Source organism: Adiantum capillus-veneris, chromosome 11 (genome assembly GCF_014529385.1).
Source record: "Adiantum capillus-veneris isolate H3 chromosome 11, ASM1452938v2, whole genome shotgun sequence".
NCBI classification, from domain to species: Eukaryota; Viridiplantae; Streptophyta; class Polypodiopsida; order Polypodiales; family Pteridaceae; genus Adiantum; species Adiantum capillus-veneris.
The window spans coordinates 2,087,325-2,113,934 of NC_140941.1; the positions used below are offsets into that span (position 1 = coordinate 2,087,325).

General features: G+C 44.8%; 1 protein-coding gene across 1 annotated transcript in view; it reads right to left on the bottom strand.

Moving 5' to 3' along the window:
* The window catches only part of LOC147446799 (beta-glucosidase 25-like), a 108,414-nt gene that overhangs the window by 42,498 nt on the left and 39,306 nt on the right, over positions 1-26,610 (bottom strand). Inside the window, exons 2-8 of the mRNA XM_086522778.1 lie at positions 16,677-16,743; positions 14,487-14,545; positions 14,330-14,405; positions 14,163-14,234; positions 13,961-14,054; positions 13,607-13,868; positions 13,398-13,513 (exon numbers count right to left, since the gene is read on the bottom strand). Coding sequence (XP_086378904.1) covers positions 13,398-13,513; positions 13,607-13,868; positions 13,961-14,054; positions 14,163-14,234; positions 14,330-14,405; positions 14,487-14,545; positions 16,677-16,743 — 746 coding nt within the window. The remainder of the gene's footprint in view (positions 1-13,397; positions 13,514-13,606; positions 13,869-13,960; positions 14,055-14,162; positions 14,235-14,329; positions 14,406-14,486; positions 14,546-16,676; positions 16,744-26,610) is intronic.

Genomic DNA, 26,610 nt, shown 5'->3' on the forward strand with positions numbered 1-26,610 from the left:
GAGTAGGAGTGCAAATGGATCCGGCCAAGATAGAGACTATCCGTGATTGGCCCGATTTGAAGAATCTCCATGAAGTTAGAAGCTTCTTGGGACTGTGTTCGTACTACAGGCGATTCATTCGAAAGTTTCCAGAGGTTGCTTCCCCTGTGCATATCTTGACACAGAAAGGAGTCCCTTTCTCGTGGGGACCCACAGAGGTGACTTCCTTTCAGACATTGAAAGAGAAATTGACTACGGGACCAGTTTTGACTTTGCTAGACTTGCAAAAGTCATTTGAAGTATATTGTGATGCTTGTGGTTGTAGTCTGGGTGCGGTCTTAATGCAAGAAGACCAGTCATTGCTTACGAGAGCCGATTGTTTCTCAAGGCCGGAGATGTCAGCACAGATTTATGAGAAAGAGCTTTTGGCAGTTATCCATGCTCTTACTCAGTGGCGGCATTACCTACTCGGAGCGGATTTTACTGTCTTTACAGACCATCAGAGTTTGTGCTACTTCTTGTCACAGAAGCAACTTTCGGAAAAGCAGACGCGGTGGGCAAACATCTTGTCACAGTTCCACTTCCAGATTGTCAATGTTCAGGCACAGAAGAATGTGGTGGCAGATGCTTTGTCTCGGAAGCCGTTAGTTCTGGCTATTTCCGCGATACATCATAGGAGCTTCGAGGATATGGTCGACCAGCATGCCACAGATACAAATTTTGCAGACATTCGCACACGGATAGGGGATGGGGAGTCAGTAGCGGGATATTCCATTCGGGATGGCTACTTGATGAAAAAAGACTATGTTGTGCATTACACAACCGTTGAGGGCAAAGGTTATGACTGAATGCCACTGTCCACCTTTTACGGGTCACCGCGGCATTGCTACCACTATGAACGGAGTAGAGAGATACTTCTTTTCGCCGAGACTCAAAAAGGATGTGGAAGAGTTTGCGCAGTATACCAGAAGGTCAGGTTTGACACGCATAAGGCACAGGGATTGTTACAGCCTTTACCCATATCCACCCACCCCTAGGAAAGTATTGCAATGGATTTCATTGTTTATCTCCTGAGAACACAGAGTGGTCACGATGGTATCTGGACTGTTATTGATAGATTTAGCAAACAGGCTTCCAGTGAAGAGAACAATCAAACCGGATCGCTTAGAGAGATTGTTTGTGGCCCAGATTTTCAGATTACATAGCATGCCTGAACGATTGTCTCCGACAGAGACCCCAGATTTACGAGTTTGTTTTGGAAGGCAATTTGGGAGAACATTGGCACGCGGTTGCAGTTCTCGTCATCGTTCCGCCCGCAGACAGATGGGCAATCTGAGATTGCCACCAATTCAGTGGTTTTAGATTTATTGAAGTCTTATATCTCGGATCAGAAGACTCAATGGGAAAAGTACTTACCTTTGGTGGAATCTTCCTACAATAACACATTACACTCTTCGACGGGGAAGGCGCCATTTGAGATTGTTGAAGGTGCTGCGAAGGTTCCACCCTTCCTAAGCACGAAAGAAAAGATTTTTGAAGCGGATGAATATACGCGAGACTTAGATACGGCTTTTGCCAAAGTTCGCAAGGCTTTGCAGAAATCTCAAGAACGACAGAAAAAGGCAGCGGATCGCCATCGTCGCGACTTGAAATTGAAGGAGGATGATTGGGTGCTCTTACGTTTTGAGAAGGCACGCCTGAGAAAGAGAAAGGGAAAAGAGAGGCTTTTTTCAAAGCTTAGTATGCGATACTACGGACCTTTCCAGATCTTTGAAAAGATAAATGTCGTCTCCTTCCGACTGAAACTGCCTCATACTTGGAGGATTCACAATGCATTTCATGTGAGTCTCTTGAAACCTTTTAAAGGTGATGCGTCTGATGATGGGAAGCCTGATGAGCAACCCGAAGTGGAAGAAAACGAGAAGATTCTTGTTCTTGAACAGATTTTGGCACAAAGGATACGAAGAATAAAGGTAAAGTCCGAAGGCGGTTCTTGGTTAAGTTCAAGAACTATCCTGCATTGGATGCGAAGTGGATGGAGGAGGAGGACCTCGTAGATACTCCTCACATTGTGAAACTTTACCTCGAGGCTTTTGGTTTAGCATAGTCTACTCCAAATAAAACCCAGAATTCAGCTTGGCCGGAGATCTGGTGCAGTGGGATGCACAAGAGGGGAGTCACTCCGCTCCTTTGTCAACAAATGCTTTGATTTTGATACTAGAGTCACTAATGTCTCTTTGAGCTTCAGGGATACTCAAGCTGACAGTATTCTGCTGTATGACTTTATGAAATGGAATTCTTGATTATGATACTGATTTGTTCTTGACTTCTGTTAAGTGCAGGAACTGATAGACGAAAAGATTGCAGCATTTTGGTCTGATTGATCTCGAATAGACATGGTTGCAATAGGGGTTAGTCAATCGGACATCGATGAGGTCCCGATTGGATCTAGATGCGATTGCTAACTACATTGCCGATAAATCATGGTCTAAGATCCGAATGAATGTTGAATGTCATGTGATGTCCTGTGATGTCTAGTGATGTCCTGTGATGTCGTGTGATGTAACTGTCGATTGGTACATGTGCTAGATGTGTGTACCTAGTACGTAGGTACTAACAGTCCGTGTTTGCTAAGACAGTTTATGGCCTCTGTCTGTTTTGCAGGCGTAATCGAGGGCGATTACAATGCTTTCAAGAGAGGGGTATGTCACAAAGTGATGACGTGGCTGCCCAAGAGGAAACCTAACCCTGACTGCTGCTAAAAACCCTAAATCTGGTATCCCTAACCCTAAAACCTGCAAACCCTAAAACCTGCAAACCCTAAAACAACAAGAACCCTAACCCTAACCGTAACCCTAATCCTAACAGTGTCACGTGACACATCCAACCCTATGTGTCCGTGGACAAGCTACAGCACGACAAGGGTTCAGTTAGTCCAGTCAGTTTAGATTTAGAAGTGATCTGGCACTTTTGTGAGTCTATTCGTAGACTGTGCATGCCCGGTCACTTGGTGTAGATGCATATCCTCTGGTTGCACACAGCATGATCATCAGTATTCCCTTCAGAATCCATCAGATTCAGTTAGGGGAATTTTCCAATGCATTTAGCCTATTTTCCCTATTTTTGGTACTTTTCACTTATTATTTTTAAGTGACTTTCCAACAAAAGTAGGTAGAGCAATTTTGCTAAGTTAATATATAAGCAAATCCAAGTTAGCACTTTCTGGCAGAAGAGGCAGCAAGAGCACATGCTCAACAAGCATTCTTCTCAGCAAGAATCCTCAAGCGCCAAGCTTCCCATAGCCTAGCGTTTTTGGACACCCTTAGCACTTCCCCATCCTAGCGTTTTGGTCTTCACCAGCAGTCCCCAACTCTTGGCGTTTGCAAAGTCCCATGATCGCCAGCCATTCTCAGAACCCCGGTGTTTTCATCAATGATAGCGGCAGTCCCAGATTTGCATGGCGTTTTACTAACGCTACAAAGGCAGCCCAGCGTTTTTGGTTTTCAGCCGTAAATGCAGCAGTTCGTTCAGCGTTTTCAGCAAGCATTAGAAGCAGTAGATTCAGCCCTAAATGATTGCAGAAGACCCCCATTTTCATCCCTCGAAAACGTAGCCAAAACAGTCATTTTCAGCCACCCAAAACAACCCAAAGATTAGCAGATTTTCAGCAGATAGAAGACCACAGATTTCAGCCCTAAAGTCGTCGTCATCACCGGCATAGTCCCAAGTTGCATCAGTCCATTGCATCCGCATTGTACCAATTTGTGCAATCATAAGTAGACCACTCTCGCCGACGAGAGTGGGGCCTTCGGAGGAGGGTTTTACAACGTCTCTGGTGTCGTATCTCTCTTCTCTCTCTATCTCTCAGTCTCATACACTTGCACGCACAGTGTCCATTCACTTTGTTATGATCATTGCACTCTCTCATTAAGAACGGAAGGCTCTCCCTTCCATAAGAACAAAAAGGAACCTTGAGCACATTATGGAGCACTCATCTTGAGCAAAGTTCAAACATTCATTCCGTTGCACCTTACATTGGTATCAGAGCTTTGGCAGTGTTCTGTATCACTCAAGAAAAGAACCACAAGAACCACAGAAAAAAAAAAATTGCTTGTTGAGGTCGCACGAACCCAAGTTCACTTGAGTGTGTCGATTCCTGATCGTGTTTTTGAAGAGTGACATGAATCCCAGGAAAGAAGGGCTTGTCCAGCCTCCCCTTGTGCCTCTTTTCACTCATTGAGAGCGGACCGTGCACTTAGCGGCCGGCCAATCGACGTGAGGTGGGAAAAAGCAACCTTGGTGTGAGCGCAAGGCCGCCAAGGGGTGCGCCCGCAGAAAGGAGTAGAACTCGGGTGAAGAGAAGATCCTTCTCAAACGCGATTTGCAAGCGAAAGAAAACCTTAAGAACCTCAAGAACCTCAAGAACCCAAGAACCCAAGACCCTCAAGAACCAAGTTCCTCGTGGAGTTAAGAACCAAAGATCATAGTGCATGGTCGTCACCCGAAGCGGAATGGAAACTTCGCATACAGGTGATGAGCATGAGAGAGGCGGCGAAGATTTTTCCCCACCAGGAGACTTTTTCGACCCTCCCCCTTCGCCATCTACGCCACCAAGTGTACCAAACACTATGGAGGAAATGGTCAAGCAGATAATGGCCATGATGGACAAACAAAAAGCAAATCGCCTTGCTTTAGAACGCGAGCGCGACGCACGCAAAGAAAGAAAACAACAAAGAAAGGCGGAAGAGGCAGTACGAAGTGCGGCCTTAGAGATTGAGCGTGAGACTCAACCAGAACTACGCACTCAAGAATTGACTTGACAAGTACTTGCCCCAAAGACCGAACCACCCAAAGATTGTGGGAGTTCATCAAGTGGCGCAAGCCACGATGCGGATTCCAACCATCCAGTCACAGAGAAGTTGAGTTTCAATAAGTATGACGGTAAGATAGATGCTACAGTTATTCATTCTTGGTTGCATCAATTTAATGCTTATTTTGCATGATGATTTGCATGATCAAGATGTGTTTTCTCACAAGCATGATGAGTTGCATGAAGAAGATGTGATTGTTCACAAGGATGATGTGTTAGTTGATGCTTTTTCTAGCGAAGCTAACCTCGTTGTAGATTCGATCAATCACGAAGAACTGATCTTGGCTTTCGAGTCGAGGTCCAAAGAACCCCCACAGGACAATTCGACCATTCAGGAAGAACCGATCTTGGCTCTTGAGCCTAAGTCCAAAGAACCCTCACAGGAAGTATTATCTGTTCGCATGATTGATACGCACGCATTGTTCGAATGTTTCATTCGTGATCGTTTCCTGTATTTTAGGAAGCGTCGTTATGTGATCCCTTTTATTAGGCATGACATATTGTACGTTGAGCACGTTTCACTCATGAATGAGCACGAATGTATGTGGACTGTTCATGAAAAGTTGAAAAGTATGCATTCAAGGAAGTCACATTCCATGTCTCTTCCTTGGCATGACACAGTTGTAGAAAGAGCACATAAAAGTATGAGCACCAAGCATAGGCATTTCCGTTGTGAATTGCCACAGTTGATTGCTCTAGATCACAAGAGAAAGATTCGGTCTCATTGTTTGCATGTGTTTGATGAACGGGTTGTCACTCCGTTTCTATGTTCATCTACATTGCATACACACTCTTTAGCGAAGACAAGATTTTTTCCATTCACTTTACATGGAATAGGTATGTTCACGTTTTTGTGTTGGAAATGGTTTCAGGAATTTTCAGCCATGGAGATTCTTGAAGAGGAAAGAAGCATGACTCTAGTCGAAGTTGAAGCATCGAAGGAGCCACAGAAGACTTTGTGTCGCTTTCGGCACGGCCCAAAGAAGCAAGCGTTGCAGACCTTTATGAAGTTCAAGTACCGCACGACCCACACATCAGAGTGGGCCGGCGAAGAGTCCCTTCCAAGATTCCGGATGCTATTGGCGATCTCCCTCGACGCCATACAGTTCGGTACTGGGCTTTGAAAGGGAGGGGATGTCACGTGACACATCCAACCCTATGTGTCCGTGGACAAGCTACAGCATGATCAGGGTTCAGTCAGTCCAATCAATCTAGATTAGAAGTGATCCGGTGAGTATTCCCTTCAGAATCCATCAGATTCAGTTAGGGGAATTTTCCAGTGCATTTAGCCTATTTTCCCTATTTTTGGTACTTTTCACTTATTATTTTTAAGTGACTTTCCAACAAAAGTAGGTAGGGCAATTTTGCTAAGTTAATATATAAGCAAACCCAAGTTAGCACTTTCTAGCAGAAGAGGCAGCAGGAGCACATGCTCAACAGGCATTCTTCTCAACAAGAACCCTCAAGCGCCAAGCTTCCCATAGCCTAGCGTTTTTGGACACCCTCAGCACTTCCCCATCCCTAGCGTTTTGGTCTTCACCAGCAGTCCCCAACTCTTGGCGTTTGCAGAGTCCCATGATCGCCAGCCATTCTCAGAACCCCAGCGTTTTCATCAACGATAGCAACAGTCCCAGATTTGCATGGCGTTTTACTAACGCTACAGAGGCAGCCCAGCGTTTTTGGTTTTCAGCCGTAAATGCAGCAGTTAGTTCAGCGTTTTCAGCAAGCATTAGAAGCAGCAGATTCAGCCCTGAATGATTGCAGAAGACCCCCATTTTCAGCCCTCGAAAACGCAGCCAAAACAGTCATTTTCAGCCACCCAAAACAGCCCAAAGATTCGCAGATTTTCAGCAGATAGAGTACCACAGATTTCAGCCCTAAAGTCGTCGTCGTCATCACCGTCGTCGTCATCGGCATAGTCCCAAGTTGCATCAGTCCATTGCATCCGCATTGCACCACTTTGTGCAATCATAAGTAGACCACTCTCGCCGACGAGAGTGGGGCCTTTGGAGGAGGGTTTACAGCGTCTTTGGTGTCGTATCTCTCTTCTCTCTCTATCTCTCAGTCTCATACACTTGCACGCACAGTGTTCATTCACTTTGTTTGTGATCATAGCATTCTCTCATTAAGAACGGAAGGCTCTCCCTTCCATAAGAACAAAAGGAAACTTGAGCACAGTTCGGAGCACTCACTTGAGCAAAGCGCAAACAATCATTCCGCTGCACCAAACAAACAGCAGGGCAGAATCCCGAAAAAAGCACAAGCATGCTGACGTGGCAGAATCCCGAAATTTGCGGAGATGCTTTCTGCTTCTAGCGACGCAATTTGAGAGAGATTTTTGGCTGGTGCTTTTTCTCTAGGCAAATTGCAAGAGGAGAGAGAGAACTGCATTGCTTTATTTTCTAAAGCTCAAGAGAGCTTGTGAGAGAGAAAAGAACCTCTGCTTTATTTTTAAGCTTTTGGGGCTTTGCTTTTGGCATCCCTTGTAATTTAAATATGTGGTTTGGGCTCCCACTCTGCAGAGCATCTGGACGCAGAGTCTGAGAGTGAGACCCGACCCACTCTTGTACTTTGAACTGATTAATACAAAAAGATATACCGAAAGGGACGCCAGTCTTTGGGGCCAATATCTCTAGGCACGGAACTCTGCCGGGCCAATGCAAATCTATTGTGAACTGTGAACTGTTTTGAAGTGGTTATTTGGTGCTGTCGTGATTGATTCTTGACTTGGAGTGTCCAAGTCTGTTACACTTTGATCTCACCTCCTATCAACAAGTGGTCTCCCAATGGTATCCTGTTACTCTAGGAAGTGTGACAGCAGGAGTTTGATGTGTCTCAGAGTAGAAAATGATGTCTTTTCCCTTGAAGCTATCCTCAAATGCACCGACTTCTAGCTTCATTGATCCATTACAATTCCATACTGCCATTTTAAGGCTGGTCCCATACGTCTCCATCATGTATTGCGTCTTTTCAGATCACCACTCTCGCCCCTCTATAGAAAGCAATTTTTCCCTTCTCCCTCGCAACTTTGATTTTTGGCATCAACTCTTGCATGTGTGTAAGTAGCGCTAAAGTGAGGTCATCGCCCATAAATATCCGAGCTTTTTTAAGAGTTGCTTTCTTCTTCAAGAAATCTCTCCTAGTTCCCACAATAGGGAAACGTAAATTGAGTGCTCTTTCCTTGGATTTTCCTTCCCCACCATTTCCTTTCTTCCCCACTCTCCATGCACCTGTTTGTGTGGCTTCAGAAATGCCGTTCATTCACTTCTTCTTCCACATTTCCAATGTCCTTAGCCTATAACACGTACGTGAAGGGCTCGAGTCTTCCTCTTTTGCTCTTCCTCAACACACACCATGCACACTCTCACCCAAACTTGATTCTAGAGTCATCAGCTGCACTCCTCTTGCCTTTGGGGAAAAATTGGTTTTTCAGCATCGGTGGTATGAGGATTTTTTTTTTCCCAAGAAAAAAATCCTTCCATTAGTTAAGAAAGTTGCCCAATGGGCTGCATTCTACCCTGCTGAAGAGGCTACATCAACATGTGGGGAGACTCTTCCAATGAAAAAAACAAGATATGTACAAAGATGGCTAAATCAGAGACTGGGAGGAGGACGGCGCCTAGTGTCATGGAAGAAGAAGACTTAACTTGCTCGGTAAGAGGAGTTGTACAAGCTCGTCCTGAGCCAGGACTTAAGCGAGGCATGGAGATTTTCTCATGAGCATTCACATCCACTGAGATTTGGAGCGCATATGTAGCATCTCCTCACACAATTCCAAGCCAACAGCAATCTCTACCGAACCCTCCGGAGCCTTGCCGCACTTTCTTTACCGTCGAGACGGTAAAGAAAGCCATTGATAGATGAGGACCAAGAGAGCTTATGATCATGATGGATTGATGGCTAAGCACTTCATACATGCTAGAGATATGCTTGCAGGGCTTCTTGCAATAATGTTCAACCGAGCCAAGTATGAGGGTTTTTCGGGTACATGGAGCATGTCTACTACTGTGCCTATCTTCAAGGCACGAGACCCCATGATTCCGGGGAATTACCGTACTATCATGATTGGGCACACATTAGCTACGTTGTATGCATCCATTCTTGAGCAGCAGTTGAGTAGATGGGCAGAGCGAGGAGGCATTCGGGCATCATGCCAAGCAGGTTTTACCGTACTATCATGATTGGGCACACATTAGCTACGTTGTATGCATCCATTCTTGAGCAGCAGTTGAGTAGATGGGCAGAGCGAGGAGGCATTCGGGCATCATGCCAAGCAGGTTTTATGAGGGGTGTTTTTTCTACTCTTAATCATATATTGAGACTCAGAGCTGTTATTGAGGAAAGCAGATCACATGGTAGCAGAATTTATTGTACCTTTAAGGATTTTCACAAAGCATTTGATATGGTTCCCAAAGCTCAACTAATACAAAGATTACACGAGATGGGAGTACCACAAAGCTAATCTTGGGAATCATGGTTTTATACAAAACAGTCGTGGGGCAACTTGCAAGTTCATACTCTCGAGGGGTTATTTGAGCATATTTATTCACTCCACTGCTGGAGTGAAACAGGGATGCCCACTCTCCCCTACATTGTTTGGTTTGTGTGTAGATGAGGTTTTAGATTACATTGAGAGGGAAGGCGACAGAGGAGCACAGCTAGCAAGGACATGGATTTCATTACTACTATATGCAGATGATATTGTGTTGATCTCAGATTCGCCCGAGGGGATGCAGTGATACTTAGATGCATTGCACACATTTGCTAGTAATAGCGGCTTGTCGGTGAACCTTGGCAAGACCAAAGTTATGGTGTTCAACACCACAGCACAGTGGGTCAGGCGATCTGCACCGACCTTCACATTGGTCAGCAGACGACTGAGTATACGGACGCATACTTTTTTTTTGTAAATCAGCTTTGATTAATTTACAAGTGGGAAACCTCAAAGCGAGGAAAACACACGAAAAGAAAGGGATACAACTATGAGGCTCCAAAGGCTAGAATAAGTCAAAGTAAATCCTGTAGGTATCAAGAGTGATGTCTCCAGCGTCATAGGCAAAATGCAGAGCTTGACCAAGAGATAATTTGAAATAGGGAAAGGGGTCTCCAGAAGTGCCTTGGAACATTAAGGAGATCCTATGGTGCCAGATGGCCCACATTGTCACGTGACACATCCAACCCTATGTGTCTGTGCACAAGCTACAGCACGATAAGGGTTCAGTCAGTCTAGTCAGTCTAGATTTAGAAGTGATCTGGCACTTTTGTGAGTCTGTTCGCAGACCGTGCATGCCCAGACACTTAGTGTAGATGCATATCCTCCGGTTGCACACAGCATGATCATAAGCATTCCCATTAGAATCCTTCAAGGGAATTTTCCAGTGCATTTAACCTATTTTCCCTATTTTTGACATTTTTCACTATTATTTTTAAGTGACTTTTTGGCAGAAGAGGCAGCAGGGGCACCATCGCTCAATAGGCAACTTCTCAGCAGAACCCCAAGCGCTAGCGTTTTTGCTCCACAGCAACAACCTAGTGTTTTTGGACATTATCAGCCAGCGATTTGCATAGAGTCAGAATTCAGCAAATAAAGATTTGCAGATTTCAGCCCTTAGCATTCTCAAATTTCAGCCCGTCTCGTCGTCGACATCGTCGGCAAGTCCAAGCATTGTAGAGATTTGTGCAATCATAAGTAGACCGCTCTCACCATAGAAAGTGGGGCCTTCGGAGGAGGGTTTTACAACATCTCTGGTGTCGTATTCTCTTCTCTCTCTATCTCTCAATCTCATACACTTGCACGCACAGTGTCCATTCACTTGTTTGTGATCATTGCACTCTCTCATTAAGAACGGAAGGCTCTCCCTTCCATAAGAACAAAGGAACCTTGAGCACAGTTTGGAACACTCATATTGAGCAAAGTTCAACATTCATTCCGTTGCACCTGACACACATAGTTCAAAATCTGACCCAGGTGAAGAACACCGCAAACTGAGATTGCGGTGACTGAAGCACCCCAAAAAGCCAAAATCGTCTGTGAAAAGAGACGAAAGGAAAACGCAGCCGAAGAGCAGTCGACACTTGCCGAATGAAGGCTCTGGAGTGATGACAACGCCACAGTAAGTGTGGCACGGTCTCCTCTACTTCAAGGATCTGGGGCATGTAACACACTGCCAACAGATAGAGCTCCCACAAGCACCGCCACAAGAAAACACTTCCTTCAAAGGCAGATGACTCTGCCAAATGCGAGACAATGTGTGTTGCCACCACAAGGATGACTAGAAAAGCGACCACAGCTGATTACCCCGATGCACAATCCATACATCAGACTGAAGGATGGCATAGACACTGCCAGCTGAGATGCAGTCCAATCTAGTGGTAGCCAGATTCCAATCAGAGAAGCGAGAGTCCACATCCAAAGGAGGGATGGGTGAGTGAGCAGCAAGCATCCTTTGAATCTCCCACCACAGAGGAGAATAGTGAAGGCCCAACCGAAAGCGGGAGACGGCATCAGCGAAAGAAAGAACATAACCCGAGTCATCAACCACCTGATACACCTGACAGATTCCTTTTTGGGAAAGAAAATACGCTTGGCGAGAAGTCCGTTGAACCGAAGTCGAAGCGAAAGCCCTGCTCCAATGCAGACTCTCCAAGCGAAGAGAGTTACCCACACAGGATTGTCGACCATCCCAAGCCAAATGCAAAGTGACAACCTTCCAATCAACAATTAGAGAAGAAGTAAAGGGACATCCAGGAATGTGTCCTTCAAGCTTCCCAACAACAACATCCCAATAAGTCGGTTTTCAATGACCAAAAGAAGGGGTGACAATGTGCGTACACAAATGTGTGACCATGAGAGCCCAGGGTTGCTGCTGCTTCACCAAAACTGGCAACGACATAGCTTTCCGAGCCAGAAGATGACGTCTCAAGTCCAAAATATTTAACCATCCAAGCCGCTTGGGAGAACACAGTTTGTCCATAGATAGAAGCCAAAAGCCCCTCTTGCTAGACGAGGTCCACCAAAAATGCTCTAAAAGATAGGACATGAGGGACTGCAAGCGCAACCGAGGCCAGGATAACAAAGACAAGTAAAACTGCACATAAGCCACAAGGATGCATTGGACAATCCTAAGACGCACATGAAGTGGCCACATGGACAGAACGCATACACTTACCTGGGAGTGGTCTTCAGTGGTCCAGTGTTCTAACCTTGAGGAGAGCAATAGAAACCAAACTGACGAGAGCAAATGCAGCTTTGGGAGGATGGAGAGGATGCGTTCACAGATTCAATTTCAAGAACCTCGAACAAAGCTTTGGCTATTTGACACATTGGTTACTTCAGCTATGCTTTATAAGGTGCAGATATGGGGACCATCATAGCCGAGCTGGCAGTACTGATGGATGGAGATGTATCAAGAGGCCTCTCGTCTCTATGATTTCCCGGATGATTAGGGCCAAGGCCTCTGTACCACATGAGATTATCCGTGAAGAGCTTGCTGCTCCCGCCCTGGTCATAAAGGTACTTACCATATCCGTCTCTTTTATACACAGTATTTGGGATCTCCTCAAAGATAGATATGCTCGCCTAGCTTTGGAGTCTTCTCGACAACTTGCCTCACAGGGTGACATATCTTATTGGTATGCACAGATGACATCCTCATTTCAGCTACATGGTTTTACTATAAATAGACTACCCCCCTTCCAGTACTCGCTGGATGCACCCGCTTGGCACGAAGATGGCTTTCTACAGTGAGCATCTTCTCCGGATCACACAGGATGGATTTATGATTAGACCTACCTATATGGACACTCATTTATCCCATGAGCTACGATGTGCTATTGGTCAGATGCACACATCATTGCACCAGCTAGAGATTGAGACTGGTATTAGGAGAGTACCAACAGAGGCCAGGATTTGCTAGTTGTGTCATACAGAGCTAGAGACAAAGTTACATCACATGTCATTGTCCAGTGTACTATGAGATACCAGGCCGCTTTCACTGTCTATTCAGAAAAGGATTTGGACCACTCCTTAGAGTCATGAGATATCAGGATCAGAGAAATGCCTCGGGTTGTTTTTGCTAGAGCAGAGACTCAACAGTCAGATGAGCAAGCTTCACAACAGACTTCAAAAGTCCACCTATCCCAAAGGTATATTGACTGACAGAGCCATTGAGCTCGGGAGAACTAGATGCCCACGTCTACGAGGGCCACCACGACATCCATGGAGGCTCCATCAAAGGATCAGGACTATTCTAGCACAGCATGAGAGACGTCCAATACGTCTATGTAATAGTGCGGACATTGATGAGCAACCAATGCAGTGCATCCTCGGTGAGCGCCTTATGCCAGACATCCTCGAACACTGATGTTTGTTTTAGCTTTTATTTTATTTTACTTCATTTGATTTTGTACCCAAACATTGTATTAGATCCACCAACGTTCTATCAGTTTGGTCTCATAGGTCATTTTGGCCTTTTGAAGACGTTTAATAAAACATTTCACTTTATTTTCTCTCTCAATGGCTTACTTTTACAAGAGAATTCCATATTACCATGCTAGTTCAAATTCCAAACACCTCTCAGCTGCATGAATATCCTCTTTTTGCTCGGAAAAAGGCTCGTACCACTTTGAATTAGCAACCATCCCTATGCGACCCTTTTGCTCGGGCTGCATGCAATTGCCAGCAAGTAAGTATCGTCTAAATAGAAGAAATGACTAGATTATAGTTATTTTCCAAATTACAGAAACCAGTGGCAGTACTTGAAATTTTTCTCTGTAAACTTTCACTGCAGCTGCATGAGACAAAAGAGCATTGTGTGCAACTATGTATGGCTCAGTAGCTGAATCACCAGTGTATACTTTCTTCTTTGTGCCACTTACAGCAGAGCAACGACCAGGTGCATCTGTGCCAAAACCGTACCCATCCACGGCAATACTCCAAATCTCATTGATTGTTATCCAATTCTTTACTCTATCCCCAAAAAGCTTGAAACAAGTCTCGGCAAAGTGCACAAAATGAGTTCTGCAATGGTAAAGCATGTAAAAATCATTGCTCCCTCTATGTTCTTCACACTTCAAAGTTATTTGAGATACTGAAGACAATCCGAAGCTTACATGATCCTTTTTGTACGCCATCCCATTACTTCAGGATCATTCTCCAAATGTTGGGGCATATCCCAATGGTAGAGTGTTAAATATGGTTTGATGCCTGAAAAGGCATAAAAGCAAAGAACAGCAACAGGATGTAACACACACAAGCTGTATGAGCAGTTTCTCCACACTGATTTTAAGCAGGCTCTATAGCATTTAAGAATACCTTTGTGAACAAGATCATTGATAACTTTGTTATAAAAAGAAACTCCAGCTTGGTTTACTGCTCCAGTGGTATCTACAAAGAGCTTCAACCAGAACTTTTAGGTGAGCTAAAACATAAGAATACATATCCCTTTGCAAGCTTTTGTGAAGAACGGACAATAATAAAACCTGGAAAAATTCGTGACCAGGAGATGGATAAGCGGTACGCATCTATCCCAAGATCCACCATCAGTTGAGTATCACTCTGAACCAACACTTCCATGTTAAGGCCGTAACTGCCTTCTTGCTACTGCAATAATTTCATGAATTACTTGGTATCAAGTACCTTGTACCGATGATAGTGATCACATGCAACATCCCCAGTGCTGCCATCATAAATATTCCCTACAACAGCCATATCATTCAATAGCCATGTCATTAACATCATATTATGGAGGGGTAGACTCAAACATTACTGAATGGTGCAAACTCTACACTAGAATATAATATGCATCATAAGAACAAGAAAAACCAAACCCAGTATCCTTGCATTGAAAAGGCAACTCTTTTCTGAAGGCAAGTTGACAAAAGTCTAAAGCTACAAACTGAAAAAATCCGTAGCGCATAACCACTTATATTAAAATGAGTTCATTTACATCTACTATCCATTAGTTGAAGGCATTCTTAAAGGCGTCTAGTTAAAATACAATGGAAAATGGCAAGAAACACACATAAACACATAGCACAGCTAGTGGTTATTATGCTTATCAATTTTGAGAAGGCATATGATGAGAAACACGACTACTTTATTAACTCGTGAATAGATACCATGCTCTCATATCAAGTGTGTAGAGGTAACCTTTTATAGGAGACTATACAATGGAAGATGGCAAGACACACATAAACACATAGGACAGCTAGTGGTTGTTATGCTTCTCTATTTTGAGAAAGCATATGATGAGAAACACAACTACTTCATTAATTCATGAATGTATATCATGCTCTCATATCGATTGTGTAGAGGTAGCCTTTTATAGGAGATTTATACAATGGAAGATGGCAAGAGACACACATAAACGCATAGGACAGCTAGTGGTTATTATGCTTCTCGATTTTGAGAAGGCATATGAGGAGAACACAACTACTTCAGTAACTCATGAATAGATACCATGCTCTCATATCAAGTGTGTAAAGGTAACCTTTTTATAGGAGAGGTAGGGTAGCTAGGGTTTCCACCAAACCAGGGATGCTTTTCCACCTAAGAGAGAGAATCATGGGATTGGATAAAAGCTGGAATCGACGACCCAAATGGATGGCTAAAGATGGGGGACAAAAGTGACAACTCCATGTGACAAAGGGTTCACACCTCATGGGTGTACATGACACAAACATAACAACATAGAGACGATACATATGGAGGGAATAAAGAGTCCTTTTCCCGAGAACAATGAATCAGCTACAAGAACCGGTTGGCAACACTCTCAGCTCCAGACCAAGGACCAACAGATACAATGAAGGTATAGAGGCTCAACAGTGCACTAAGTGTGCTATGAGACTGTGGAACTGACTCAAGACACTAAACAAAGGCAGAGTAATAATGCAACTTACGACTGATATCAAAAATACATACAAGAGCAAACACCCACTAGAAGAGATAAGATGAGTAGACTGATGGTCCAGGTAGGTGGCTACCACTCAATCATCTCTCGCCAGAGTGCTCGCCTATAGTCGGGTCCACTAGCCTTGCACTAGTCCAAGAGAAATACTAGCCCCACCGGCAGTCCACCATACATGGATTTTGAAAGTGTGTGAAACCTGAGAGCACTGTAGCTGGCTATAGTGTGCATATGCACCATCTTTCTTTAGAAGATACCCTAGAGCCCTGTTATGGTGATGTAGAATCTAAAATGTTCTCTCTTCTTCATATTCCCTTTGTTTTTTTCAAGTCTTAGCAAAATCTGTACAATCCTTCCTGCCAATGAGTTTTTTAGGCCAACGGCAGGATGGGTATGGATAATTGCCCTTATTGTTAAAACTCCGCAATTAAGAATGCGTATGCAAGACAAAGGTTGAATTTAAACGAGGCCAAACAATGTAAAGCTGGTCCAATGGTTGCAAAAAAACATAAAGCAACAAGAAGCAACTAAACGGTCCAAATAAGACAACGACCTTTTGTTGTCAAACTACTCTATTGTTCTGAATACTAAGTCCTGACAAGCACACCACATGGCATACATATATTTAGTTGTGGGGCAACACGAGGATGGTCTTGTAATGATTAGCATTATGTAGTGTATTACAATTTGTTGCAGAATGCGTTAATACAATCTCTAAGAATGTGATACACTATCAAAAAAAAACTCAAAACACATTACATAAAAATGCAACCTTTCAAATAGTTGTATGATTTTGTAACAAAGTCAGGCAATGAGACCAGCTATAGAAGAACCAAAAATGACCCGCCAGCATCAAGCAAGCAATGAAGAACAAGATGTACAACATCGCATTTCTGAGAAGTTCAAAAAATCAGAATTGCCTGGAATATGTGAAAAAGAATCCCAGATACTCATGCTTCTTCCATCCGTCAAAACTGCTCCCTCTACCTGTCAAGCCAAGCCTATTTGCATCACTAAAACCTCTCTCTCTCTCTCTCTCTCTCTCTCTCTCTCTCTCTCTCTCTCTCTCTCTCTCTCTAGTGTGCTCAGTCCATGTTGCCTGATCAGTCCACGTTGGGTTCTCTGTATCCCGTGCTCCTGTGCTGCAACCCCTCGCTCATGCCCCACGCTCAGCTCTGTCCGAACAGTAGCCACCCTCGCGTAACAGTCCAGTACAGCATGTTGTGGCCCACTCTCGATAGGGTTTTATTCGACTCTAAGTTAACACGCAAGGTGTCACGTGCACATCTAACCCTATGTGCATGTGGACAAGCTACTTCAAGTCCAGGGTTCATGTTGTCTTAGGAAGTGTTATGGCACCTTTGTGAGCCTGTGCACAGGCCGTGCATGTCCAGACACTTAAGAGTAGTTGCATTTCCTCTGGTTGCACACAGCATGATCATCAGTGTTACACTCAGTAGCCATCAGGAGCATTTTATAGTGCACAGAACCTATTTTCCCTACTTTAGCCATTTTTCACTTATTATTATTAAGTGACTTTGTTGGGAAACTGGGTAGGGCAATTTTGCTAAGTTAATATATAAGGAAACTGGCAGTCACTCAGAAGAAGCAGAAGAAGCAAGGAGAGCAGAGGCAACCTCTTGCAGCAGGCCCTCTAGCACTTCTTCTCAAGCAAGAACCCTCAGCAAACCTAGCGTTGTTCTGCCAGTAGACCAGCGTTTTCAGCAGATCAACTTCAGCGTTTTCAGCTTGCAGTAGTAACGTTTTCAGCCCCTGCTGTCCAGAGTTTTTATAGCAAGACAAATCAGCATTTTAGCCAGCTGTGCCAGCGTTTTCAACAATCTGAAATCGGCGTCTTCAGCAGGTTAAAATCAGTGTTTTCTAGCCAGGAATAGCAGTGTTTCCAGCCCTGCTCTACAGAAGCATATTCAGCCATACAAGACAGCGTTTTTCCAGCCGTCGTCGCCGTCGTCTCCGACCTAGATCCTCATTGCACCATTGCGTCAAGAACTTTCATCAGCACTTTGTATCAGATTTGTGCAATCAATAGCATAGACTTCTCTCGCCATCGAAAGAGGGGCCCTTGGAGGAGGGTTTGACAACTTTTCTAGTGTCGTATTTCTCTCTCTCTATCTCTCAGTCTCAGCGCCTTCATTCACAGTGTTTCCCACTTTGTTTGTGATCATTTTGCACTCTCTCACTAAAGGAACGGAAGGCTCTCCCTGCCGTCAGTAAAAGGAACCCTTGAGCACCATTCGGAGCACTCATTTTGAGCAAAGTTCAACATTCACTTCCGCTGTACCTTACATTGGTATCAGAGCTTTGGCAGTGTTTTGTATCACTCAAAGAAAGAACCACAAGAATTTTTTTTGCTTGTTGCGGTCGCACGTAACCCAAGTCCTCTTAGGCGTGTCGATTCCTAATCGTGTTTTTGAAGAGTGACAGGAAACCCAAGAAAGAAGGGCTTGTCCGGCCTCCCCTCGTTCCTTTTCTCACTCATCGAGAGCGGACCGTGCACTTAGCGGCCGGCCAATCGACGTGAGGTGGGAAAAAGCAACCTTGGTGTGAGCGCAAGGCCACCAAGGGGTGCGCCCGCACGGAAGAGTAGAGCTTGGGTAAGAGAAGATCCTTCTCTAACACAGATTGCAAGCTAAAGAAAGAACCTCAAGACCCCCAAGAACCACAAGAACCCAAATTCCTCGTGAACTTCAGAACCCAAGATCTCAGTGTATGGTCATCCATAGTCACAGGGGGCGCCCTTTTTCGGGCTTCCTGTCCCCACTTGCCGTCCCGCCCTCTTTTTTACACTAAAAATCCATTTGAGCCCCATCCCCCGTTCCCCGTCCCGGAATGCGTCCCCGAAGCGGAATGGATACTTTGCATGAGGGTGATAAGCATGGCAGTGGTGAAGAAGAATTTTCCCCACCAAGAGGTTTTTCCGACCCTCCCCCATCCCCATCTACGCCACAGTTTGCACCAAATCCTATGGAGGCTTTGGTCAAGTCGATGATGGATATGATGTGACAACAAGAGGCGCAACGCGCCACCTTTAATCATGAGCGGCGCAGTTGGAGGCCGAAGAAAGAAGGGTAGCCATGGAGCGTGAGGGTGAGCAAGCGCGCATGGCGGCCGAAGAAAGACGAGCGGCCTTGGAATTAGAACGTGAGGCGCAAAGAGACCATCACATGCAAGAGTTGGTCTTACAGGTTCTCACCTCGAAGTCTGAGCCACTCAAGGACGTGGACGAATCATCAGGTAGCACAAGTCGAGAAGCGGATTCCAACAACCCTGTCACGAACAAGTTGGCATTTAGTAAGTATGACGGTAAGATGGATACTAATGTTATTCATTCTTGGTTGCATCAATTTAATGCTTATTTTGCGACAACTAAGAAGACAGGGAATAGCAAAGGTTTGACGGCAGCCATGTATCTTGCCGGCGATGCCATTAATTGGTATCAAGCGTGGCAAGAGGAGCAATTGGCCGCGCACCTAGAGGAAGCCGAGGTAGGCGTGCCCCTTTCTTTCAGTTGGGCCGACTTCCAAGACAAGCTCAAGGCGCGGTTCTTGCCACCTCAGTACCTAGCGCGGTTAAAGGAAGATTGGCACAATCTTAAGAAAAATGCTACTCCTCCAGTCATGTCTTTTTCTAACCGTGTTTTACAGCTTGGCACCCAATTACCCAAATCGGATGCGAAGCGCAAAGAGGCTTTCATTTTTGGGTTGGACGACTATATCAGGTTTGATGTGGAAGTCTTAGATCCCGTCGATCTCAACAAGGCGGTAGCGATTGCTCTCGCATAGGAGATGAAGCACAATGAAGGAAAACCGAAGGAAAACAAAACTTCTCAAAGTATTAATCAAACTTCTCAGAACCCACAGAATGGTAAGAATGGTAAGAATAGTAAGAATGGTAACTCTTCTAGCTAATCTTCCTCTAATCCTTAGGGAAGGAACTCTCAAAATGAATCTAAGGGTAAAGCTAAAGCACCTGCAAAATCTAAGCTAACCCTGGATGAAAAAGCCGCACAAGGAATTATAGGAGGATACATAACGGCTGAAGAACAAGTGATTTATGCTAAGGAAGGTAGATGTTATCAATGTCACGTCAAGGGTCCTAAGACAGCCCCACCTAAAGAACCCAAAGAACCCACAGCTATCACAAGCACTATAATGAATCGATCTGCGTCATCACATGTTTCTGACACACACATTGATGAGTCTCTCATGAAGTGTTATGGTCATGTGAAGGGTCAACGTTTTGTCATATTGTTTGATCCACGTAGTATGCATGATGTGATTAGTGCCTCTTGTAGAGAGAGCCCGCCTAGAGGTTACTCAGACGTCTCCTCTCGAGGTGTTTGGCTTCGCTCGGGGTATGGACTCTCACATCACACAAGAGTGCCATGATATGTTGTTTACAATTCAACAAGCTGCCTTCCGTAGGAAATTTGTCGTGTCTCCTCTTTCAGAATGTGATATGCTTTTGGGCATTCGATGGTTTCGTGAGCATAACCCTCTCATTAATTGGGAGGACAATACTCTCCTATTAAATGCCAAAAGTGACACTCCCATGATCATTCGTGTTGAGGAGGGTCTGCATTCTATGCCTCTCATTTCTCATGTGCAGGCAAAGCATGATTTACGACGAGGAGCACAAGCGGCATTCATCTATGCCGCTCTAGTTACCCAGAGCATTCAGGCTTCAGACAGGTATTCAGCTTTGTTTACCACGTTTAAGCATCTCTTTTTGCAGGATGATCTTCCACCCCATCTCCCACCCGAGCGACCGAAGGACCATCACATCGAGCTCACGGAGGGGGCACAGCCTGTCAGTAAGACTCCCTACTGTTTGAACAAGACTCAAGAAGAGGAGTTAGAGCGGCAACTCATGAAGTTGGTGGCCAGAGGATTCATACATCCAAGTGTAAGTCCTTTTGCTGCTCTCATTTTTTTTGTCCGCAAGAAAGATGGTTCGTCTCGTTTGTGTGGTGATTACAGGGCATTGAACAAGATGACCATCAAGAACAAGTTTCCGATGCCTCGCATTGAGTATATCCTCGATAGACTCAATGGGGCAAAGGTTTTCAGTAAGGTCGATCTCAAGAGTGGATACCATCAGGTAAGGGTATTCAAAGGCGACATCTTCAAGACCGCTTTTCGTACAAAGCGAGGACAATGGGAGTATGTAGTCATGCCTTTTGGATTGACAAGTATCGTGGGTACATTTAATCGTCTCATGGTAGAGAGTTCATAGTTCGCACAAATCACCAAGCCCTCAAGTGGCTCCAATCTATGCCTAGTGCACATTGGAGTGATCGCCAAGCACGGTGGTCACAATTTTTTGAGCAATTTGGAGGTTTGATTGAGTATGTGAAGCTAACCCTGTTACAGATGCGTTAAGTCGCAAAGGATAGATCCTGGCTCTTGAGTCACGATCCACAATTTCTCTTCAGGGTGTGTCTTTCGACAACATGAAGCAGATTCCGAGTTTGGTAAGCAATGGTTGCAGGCTCTTGCTTCCCAAGGGCCGAGCAACTATCTCATTTGTCACGTGACACATCCAACCCTATGTGTCCGTGGAGAAGCTACAGCACGACAAGGGTTCCGTCAGTCCAGTCAGTCTAGATTTTGAAGTGATCTGGCACTTTTGTGAGTCTATTCGTAGACCGTGCATGCCCAGACACTTAGTGTAGATGCATATCCTCTGGTTGCACACAGCATGATCATAAGCATTCCCATCACAATCCTTCAGGGGAATTTTCCAGTGCATTTACCCTATTTTTGACATTTTTCACTTATTATTTTTAAGTGACCTTTGTTGCAAAGTAGGTAGAGCAAATTGAGTAAGTTTGTATATAAGCAAACCTAGGCTAGCACTAATTGGCAGTAGAGGCAACAGGAGCACACGCTCAACAGGCAACTTCTCAGCAAAACCCAAGAGGCCTAGCGTTTTTGCTCCACAGCAACCACCTAGCGTTTTAGGACCAGATCAGCCAGCGATTTGCACAGCAGATCAGCCCCGGCGTCGTCAAGACACAGCAGATCAGCCTAGCGTTTTGCATTTGCAGAACAACCGGCGAAGCAACAGATTTTCAGCCCTAGCGTTTTTGAATCTGCATTATACCCAAGCGTTTTGCAAATTCTACGCGACGGAACCTCAAGAACCATCAGCGTTTTCAGTTTTCAGCCCTAAGACACCGCAAATGAAGTCCCGAACCTCGTAGATCTCACCTTCCCGCAGCAGTTCCTCGCCGCACGGTCAGTTTCCTCGAAGTTTACAGTTTCAGGCCGGAAAACGCAGATTTCAGCATCTGCGTTTTCAGCCGTCGTCGTTGCATCGTCGTCATCGACATCGTCATCAACATAGAATCAGAATTCAGCAGATAAAGATTTGCAAATTTTAGCCCTTAGCATTTTCAGATTTCAGCCCGTCTCGTCGTCGACATCGTCGGCAAGTCCAAGCATTGTAGAGATTTGTGCAATCATAAGACCACTCTCGCCATAGAGAGTGGGGCCTTTGGAGGAGGGTTTTACAACGTCTCTGGTGTCGTATTCTCTTGTCTATCTCTCAGTCTCATACACTTGCACGCACAATGTCCATTCACTTTGTTATGATCATTGCACTCTCTCATTAAGAACGGAAGGCTCTCCCTTCCATAAGAACAAAAAGGAACCTTGAGCACATTATGGAGCACTCATCTTGAGCAAAGTTCAAACATTCATTCCGCTGCACCTTACATTGGTATCAGAGCTTTGGCAATGTTCTGTATCACTCAAGGAAAGAACCACAAGAACCACAGAAAAAAAAAATTTGCTTGTTGAGGTCGCACGAACCCAAGTTCGCTTGGGTGTGTCAATTCCTGATCGTGTTTTTGAAGAGTGACAGGAATCCCAGGAAAGAAGGGCTTGTCCAACCTCCCCTTGTGCCTCTTTTCACTCATTGAGAGCGGACCGTGCACTTAGCGGCCGGCCAATCGACATGAGGTGGGAAAAAAGCAACCTTGGTGTGAGCGCAAGGCCGCCAAGGGTTGCGCCGGCGGAAAAGAGCAGAACTCGGGTGAAGAGAAGATCCTTCTCTAACACAACTTGCAAGCAAAAGAAGACACTCAAGAACCTCAAGATCCGCAAGAACCTCAAGAACCCCAAGAGCCAAGACCCTCAAGAACCCAAGTTCCTCGTGAACTTAAGAACCCAAGACCACAAGAACCCAAGACTTCAGTGGATGGTCATCACTCGAAGCGGAATGGATACTTTGCTTGGAGGTGATGAGCATGAGAGGGGCGAAGAAGAATTTTCCCCACCAAGAGGTTTTTCAGACCCTCTCCCTTCCCCATCTACGTCAAGGATTGCACTAACTCTTATGGAGGCTTTCGACAAGATGGTGATGGACATGAAGTTAGACTGCGAAGCACGAAAAGCAGAAAGAGAAGAAGAAAGAAAGGCCTACGAAGAAGAAATGGCAGCCATAGATCGTGACTACGAAGAAAGCGTGGCAGCCATAGAGCGTAAGTACGACTTGGAAGACAAAGAACAACAAGCCAAATTGGATCGTGAGCGCGCAGAAAGACAAGCAGAGAACAAAGAAAGAGAAGCAGAATTTGATCGCGAGAACAAAGCAAGAAAAGCAATGAACAATCAACACATAAAAGAGATGTTGCGACTTTTTCCTCAAGTGCAAAGCACAGATGCAAGAGATTCGGGAGAAGGAGACTCTTTCGGTCTCGTCTTCTCCAAAGCATGACACACATGATTTGCATGATGATGATTTGAATGACAATGATAAGCATGATGATTTGGATAATAATGATGAGCATGATGAGTTGCATGAAGATGACATGATTGTTCACAAGGATGATGTATTAGTTGATGCTTTTTCTAGCGAAGCTAACCTCGTTGCAGATTCGATCAATCACAACGAATCGATCTTGGCTCTCGAGCCTACGTCCAAAGAACTTTCACACGAAGTATTATATGTTCGCATGATTAGTACGCACGCATTGTTCGAGTGTTTCATTCGTGATCGTTTCTTGTATTTTAGTCAGCGTCTTTATGTGATCCCTTTTCGTAGGCATGACATATTGTACGTTGAGCACGTTTCACTCATGAATGAGCACGAATGTATGCGGATTGTTCATGAAAAAATGAAAAGTATGCATTCAAGGAAGTCACATTCCATGTCTCTTCCTTGGCATGACACATTCGTAGAACGAGCACATTGTGAATTGCCACAGTTGATTGCTTTAGATCATAAGAGAAAGATTCGATCTCCTCGTTTGCGTGTGTCGTGAACGGTTTGGCACTCCGTCTATTTGTTCATCTACATTGCATGCACAGTCTTTAAGGAAGACGAGATTTTTTCCAGTCACTTTACGTGGAATAGGTATGTTCATGGTTTTGTGTTGGAAATGGTTTCAGGAATTTTCAACCATCGAGATTCTTGAAGGAGAAAGAAGCATGACTCTCGACGAAGTTGAAGCATTGAAGGAGCCACAAAAGACTCTGTTCGCTTTCGGCGCGGCCCAAAGAAGCAAGCGTTGCAGACCTTTATGAAGTTCAAGTACCGCACGACCCACACATCAGAGTGGGCCGGCAAAGAGTCCCTTCCAGGATTCCGGATGCTATTAGCGATCTCCCTCGACGCCATACGGTTCGGTACCATTACCTCACTTTGAAAAGGAGAGGATGTCACGTGACACATCCAACCCTATGTGTCCGTGGAGAAGCTACAGCACGACAAGGGTTCTGTCAGTCCAGTCAATCTAGATTTTGAAGTGATCTGACACTTTTGTGAGTCTATTCGTAGACCGTGCATGCCCAGACACTTAGTGTAGATGCATATCCTTTGGTTGCACACAGCATGATCATAAGCATTCCCATCAAAATCCTTCAGAGGAATTTTCCAGTGCATTTAGCCTATTTTTGACATTTTTCACTTATTATTTTTAAGTAACTTTTGTTGGAAAGTAGGTAGGGCAAATTGAGTAAGTTTGCATATAAGCAAACCTAGGCTAGCACTAATTGGCAGAAGAGGCAGCAGGAGCACACGCTCAACAGGCAACTTCTCAGTAGAACCCCAGAGGCCTAGCGTTTTTGCTCCACAGCAGCCACCTAGCGTTTTTGGACCAGATCAGCCAACGATTTGCACAGCAGATCAGCCCCAGCGTCGTCAAGATACAGCAGATCAGCCTAGCGTTTTGCATTTGCAGAACAACCGGCGAAGCAACAGATTTTCAGCCCTAGAGTTTTTGAATCTGCATTATACCCTAGTGTTTTGCAGATTCTCCGCGATGGAACCTCAAGAACCATCAGCGTTTTCAGTTTTCAGCCCTTAGACACCGCAGATCAAGTCCGGAACCTCGCGGATCTCACCTTCCCGCAGCAGTTCCTCGCCGCACGGTCAGTTGCCGCGAAGTTTACAGTTTCAGCCCGGAAAACGCAGACTTCAGCATCTACGCGTCGTCGTTGCATCGTCGTCATCGACATCGTCATCAACATAGAGTCAAAATTCAGCAGATAAAGATTTGCAAATTTTAGCCCTTAGCATTTTCAGATTTCAGCCCGTCTCGTCGTCGTCGACATCGTCGGCAAGTCCAAGCATTGTAGAGATTTGTGCAATCATAAGTAGACCACTCTCGCCGACGAGAGTGGGGCCTTCGGAGGAGGGTTTTATGTCTCTGGTGTCGTATTCTCTTCTCTATCTCTCAGTCTCATACACTTGCACGCACAGTGTCCATTCACTTTGTTATGATCATTGCACTCTCTCATTAAGAACGGAAGGCTCTCCCTTCCATAAGAACAAAAAGGAACCTTGAGCACATTATGGAGCACTCATCTTGAGCAAAGTTCAAACATTCATTGCGCTACACCTTACATATTCATGATGGTTTGTTATATTTTCGTCACCGTCTATGTGTGTTGCCCTCACTCAGGACAACCGTATTGCACGATGCACATGACTCTCTCACGGTTGGGCACAGGGGAATGAACACCACTCTGGAAAAAATAGAAAGATTCTTTTATTGGCCTAAAATGCGAAAGGATGTGTTTCGTTATGTCACACAGTGCACTATTTGTCATAAGGTAAAAGCTCCTCGGGGTAAGCAGCAAGGCCTCTTGCTTCCACTGCCCATTCCCGATGGACCTTTTCAGGATATTTCCATGGATTTTGTGACTAAACCTTCCACCTAGTTTGCATTCAAGGAACACTCAATGTTTGACAATTGTTAACCGTTTCAGCAAGTTTTGCATGTTGATTCCTTGTAAGGCCACAGTCATCGCACAAGATGCTGAAACGCGTTTCGCGTTTACATTATAGTGCACAGAACCTATTTTTCCTAATTTAGCCATTTTTCACTTATTATTATTGAGTGACTTTGTTGGGAAACTCGGTAGGGCAATTTTGCTAAGTTAATATATAAGGAAACTGGCAGTCACTCAGTAGAAGCAGAAGAAGCAAGAAGAGCAGAGGCAACCTCTTGCAGCAGGCCCTCTAGCACTTCTTCTCAAGCAAGAACCCTCAGCAAACCTAGTGTTTTTCTGCCAGTAGACCAGCGTTTTCAGCAGATCAACTTCAGCGTTTACAGCCTGCAGTACTAGCGTTTTCAGACCCTGCTGTCCAGCGTTTTTACAGCAAGACAAATCAGCGTTTTAGCCAGCTGTACACAGCGTTTTCAGCCAAGAATAGCAATGTTTCCAACCCTGCTACTACAGAAGCATATTCAGCCATACAAGACAGCGTTTTTCCAGCCGAGAATAGCAATGTTAAAATCAGCGTTTTCCAGCCAAGAATAGCAATGTTTCCAACCCTGCTACTACAGAAGCATATTCAGCCATACAAGACAGCGTTTTTCCA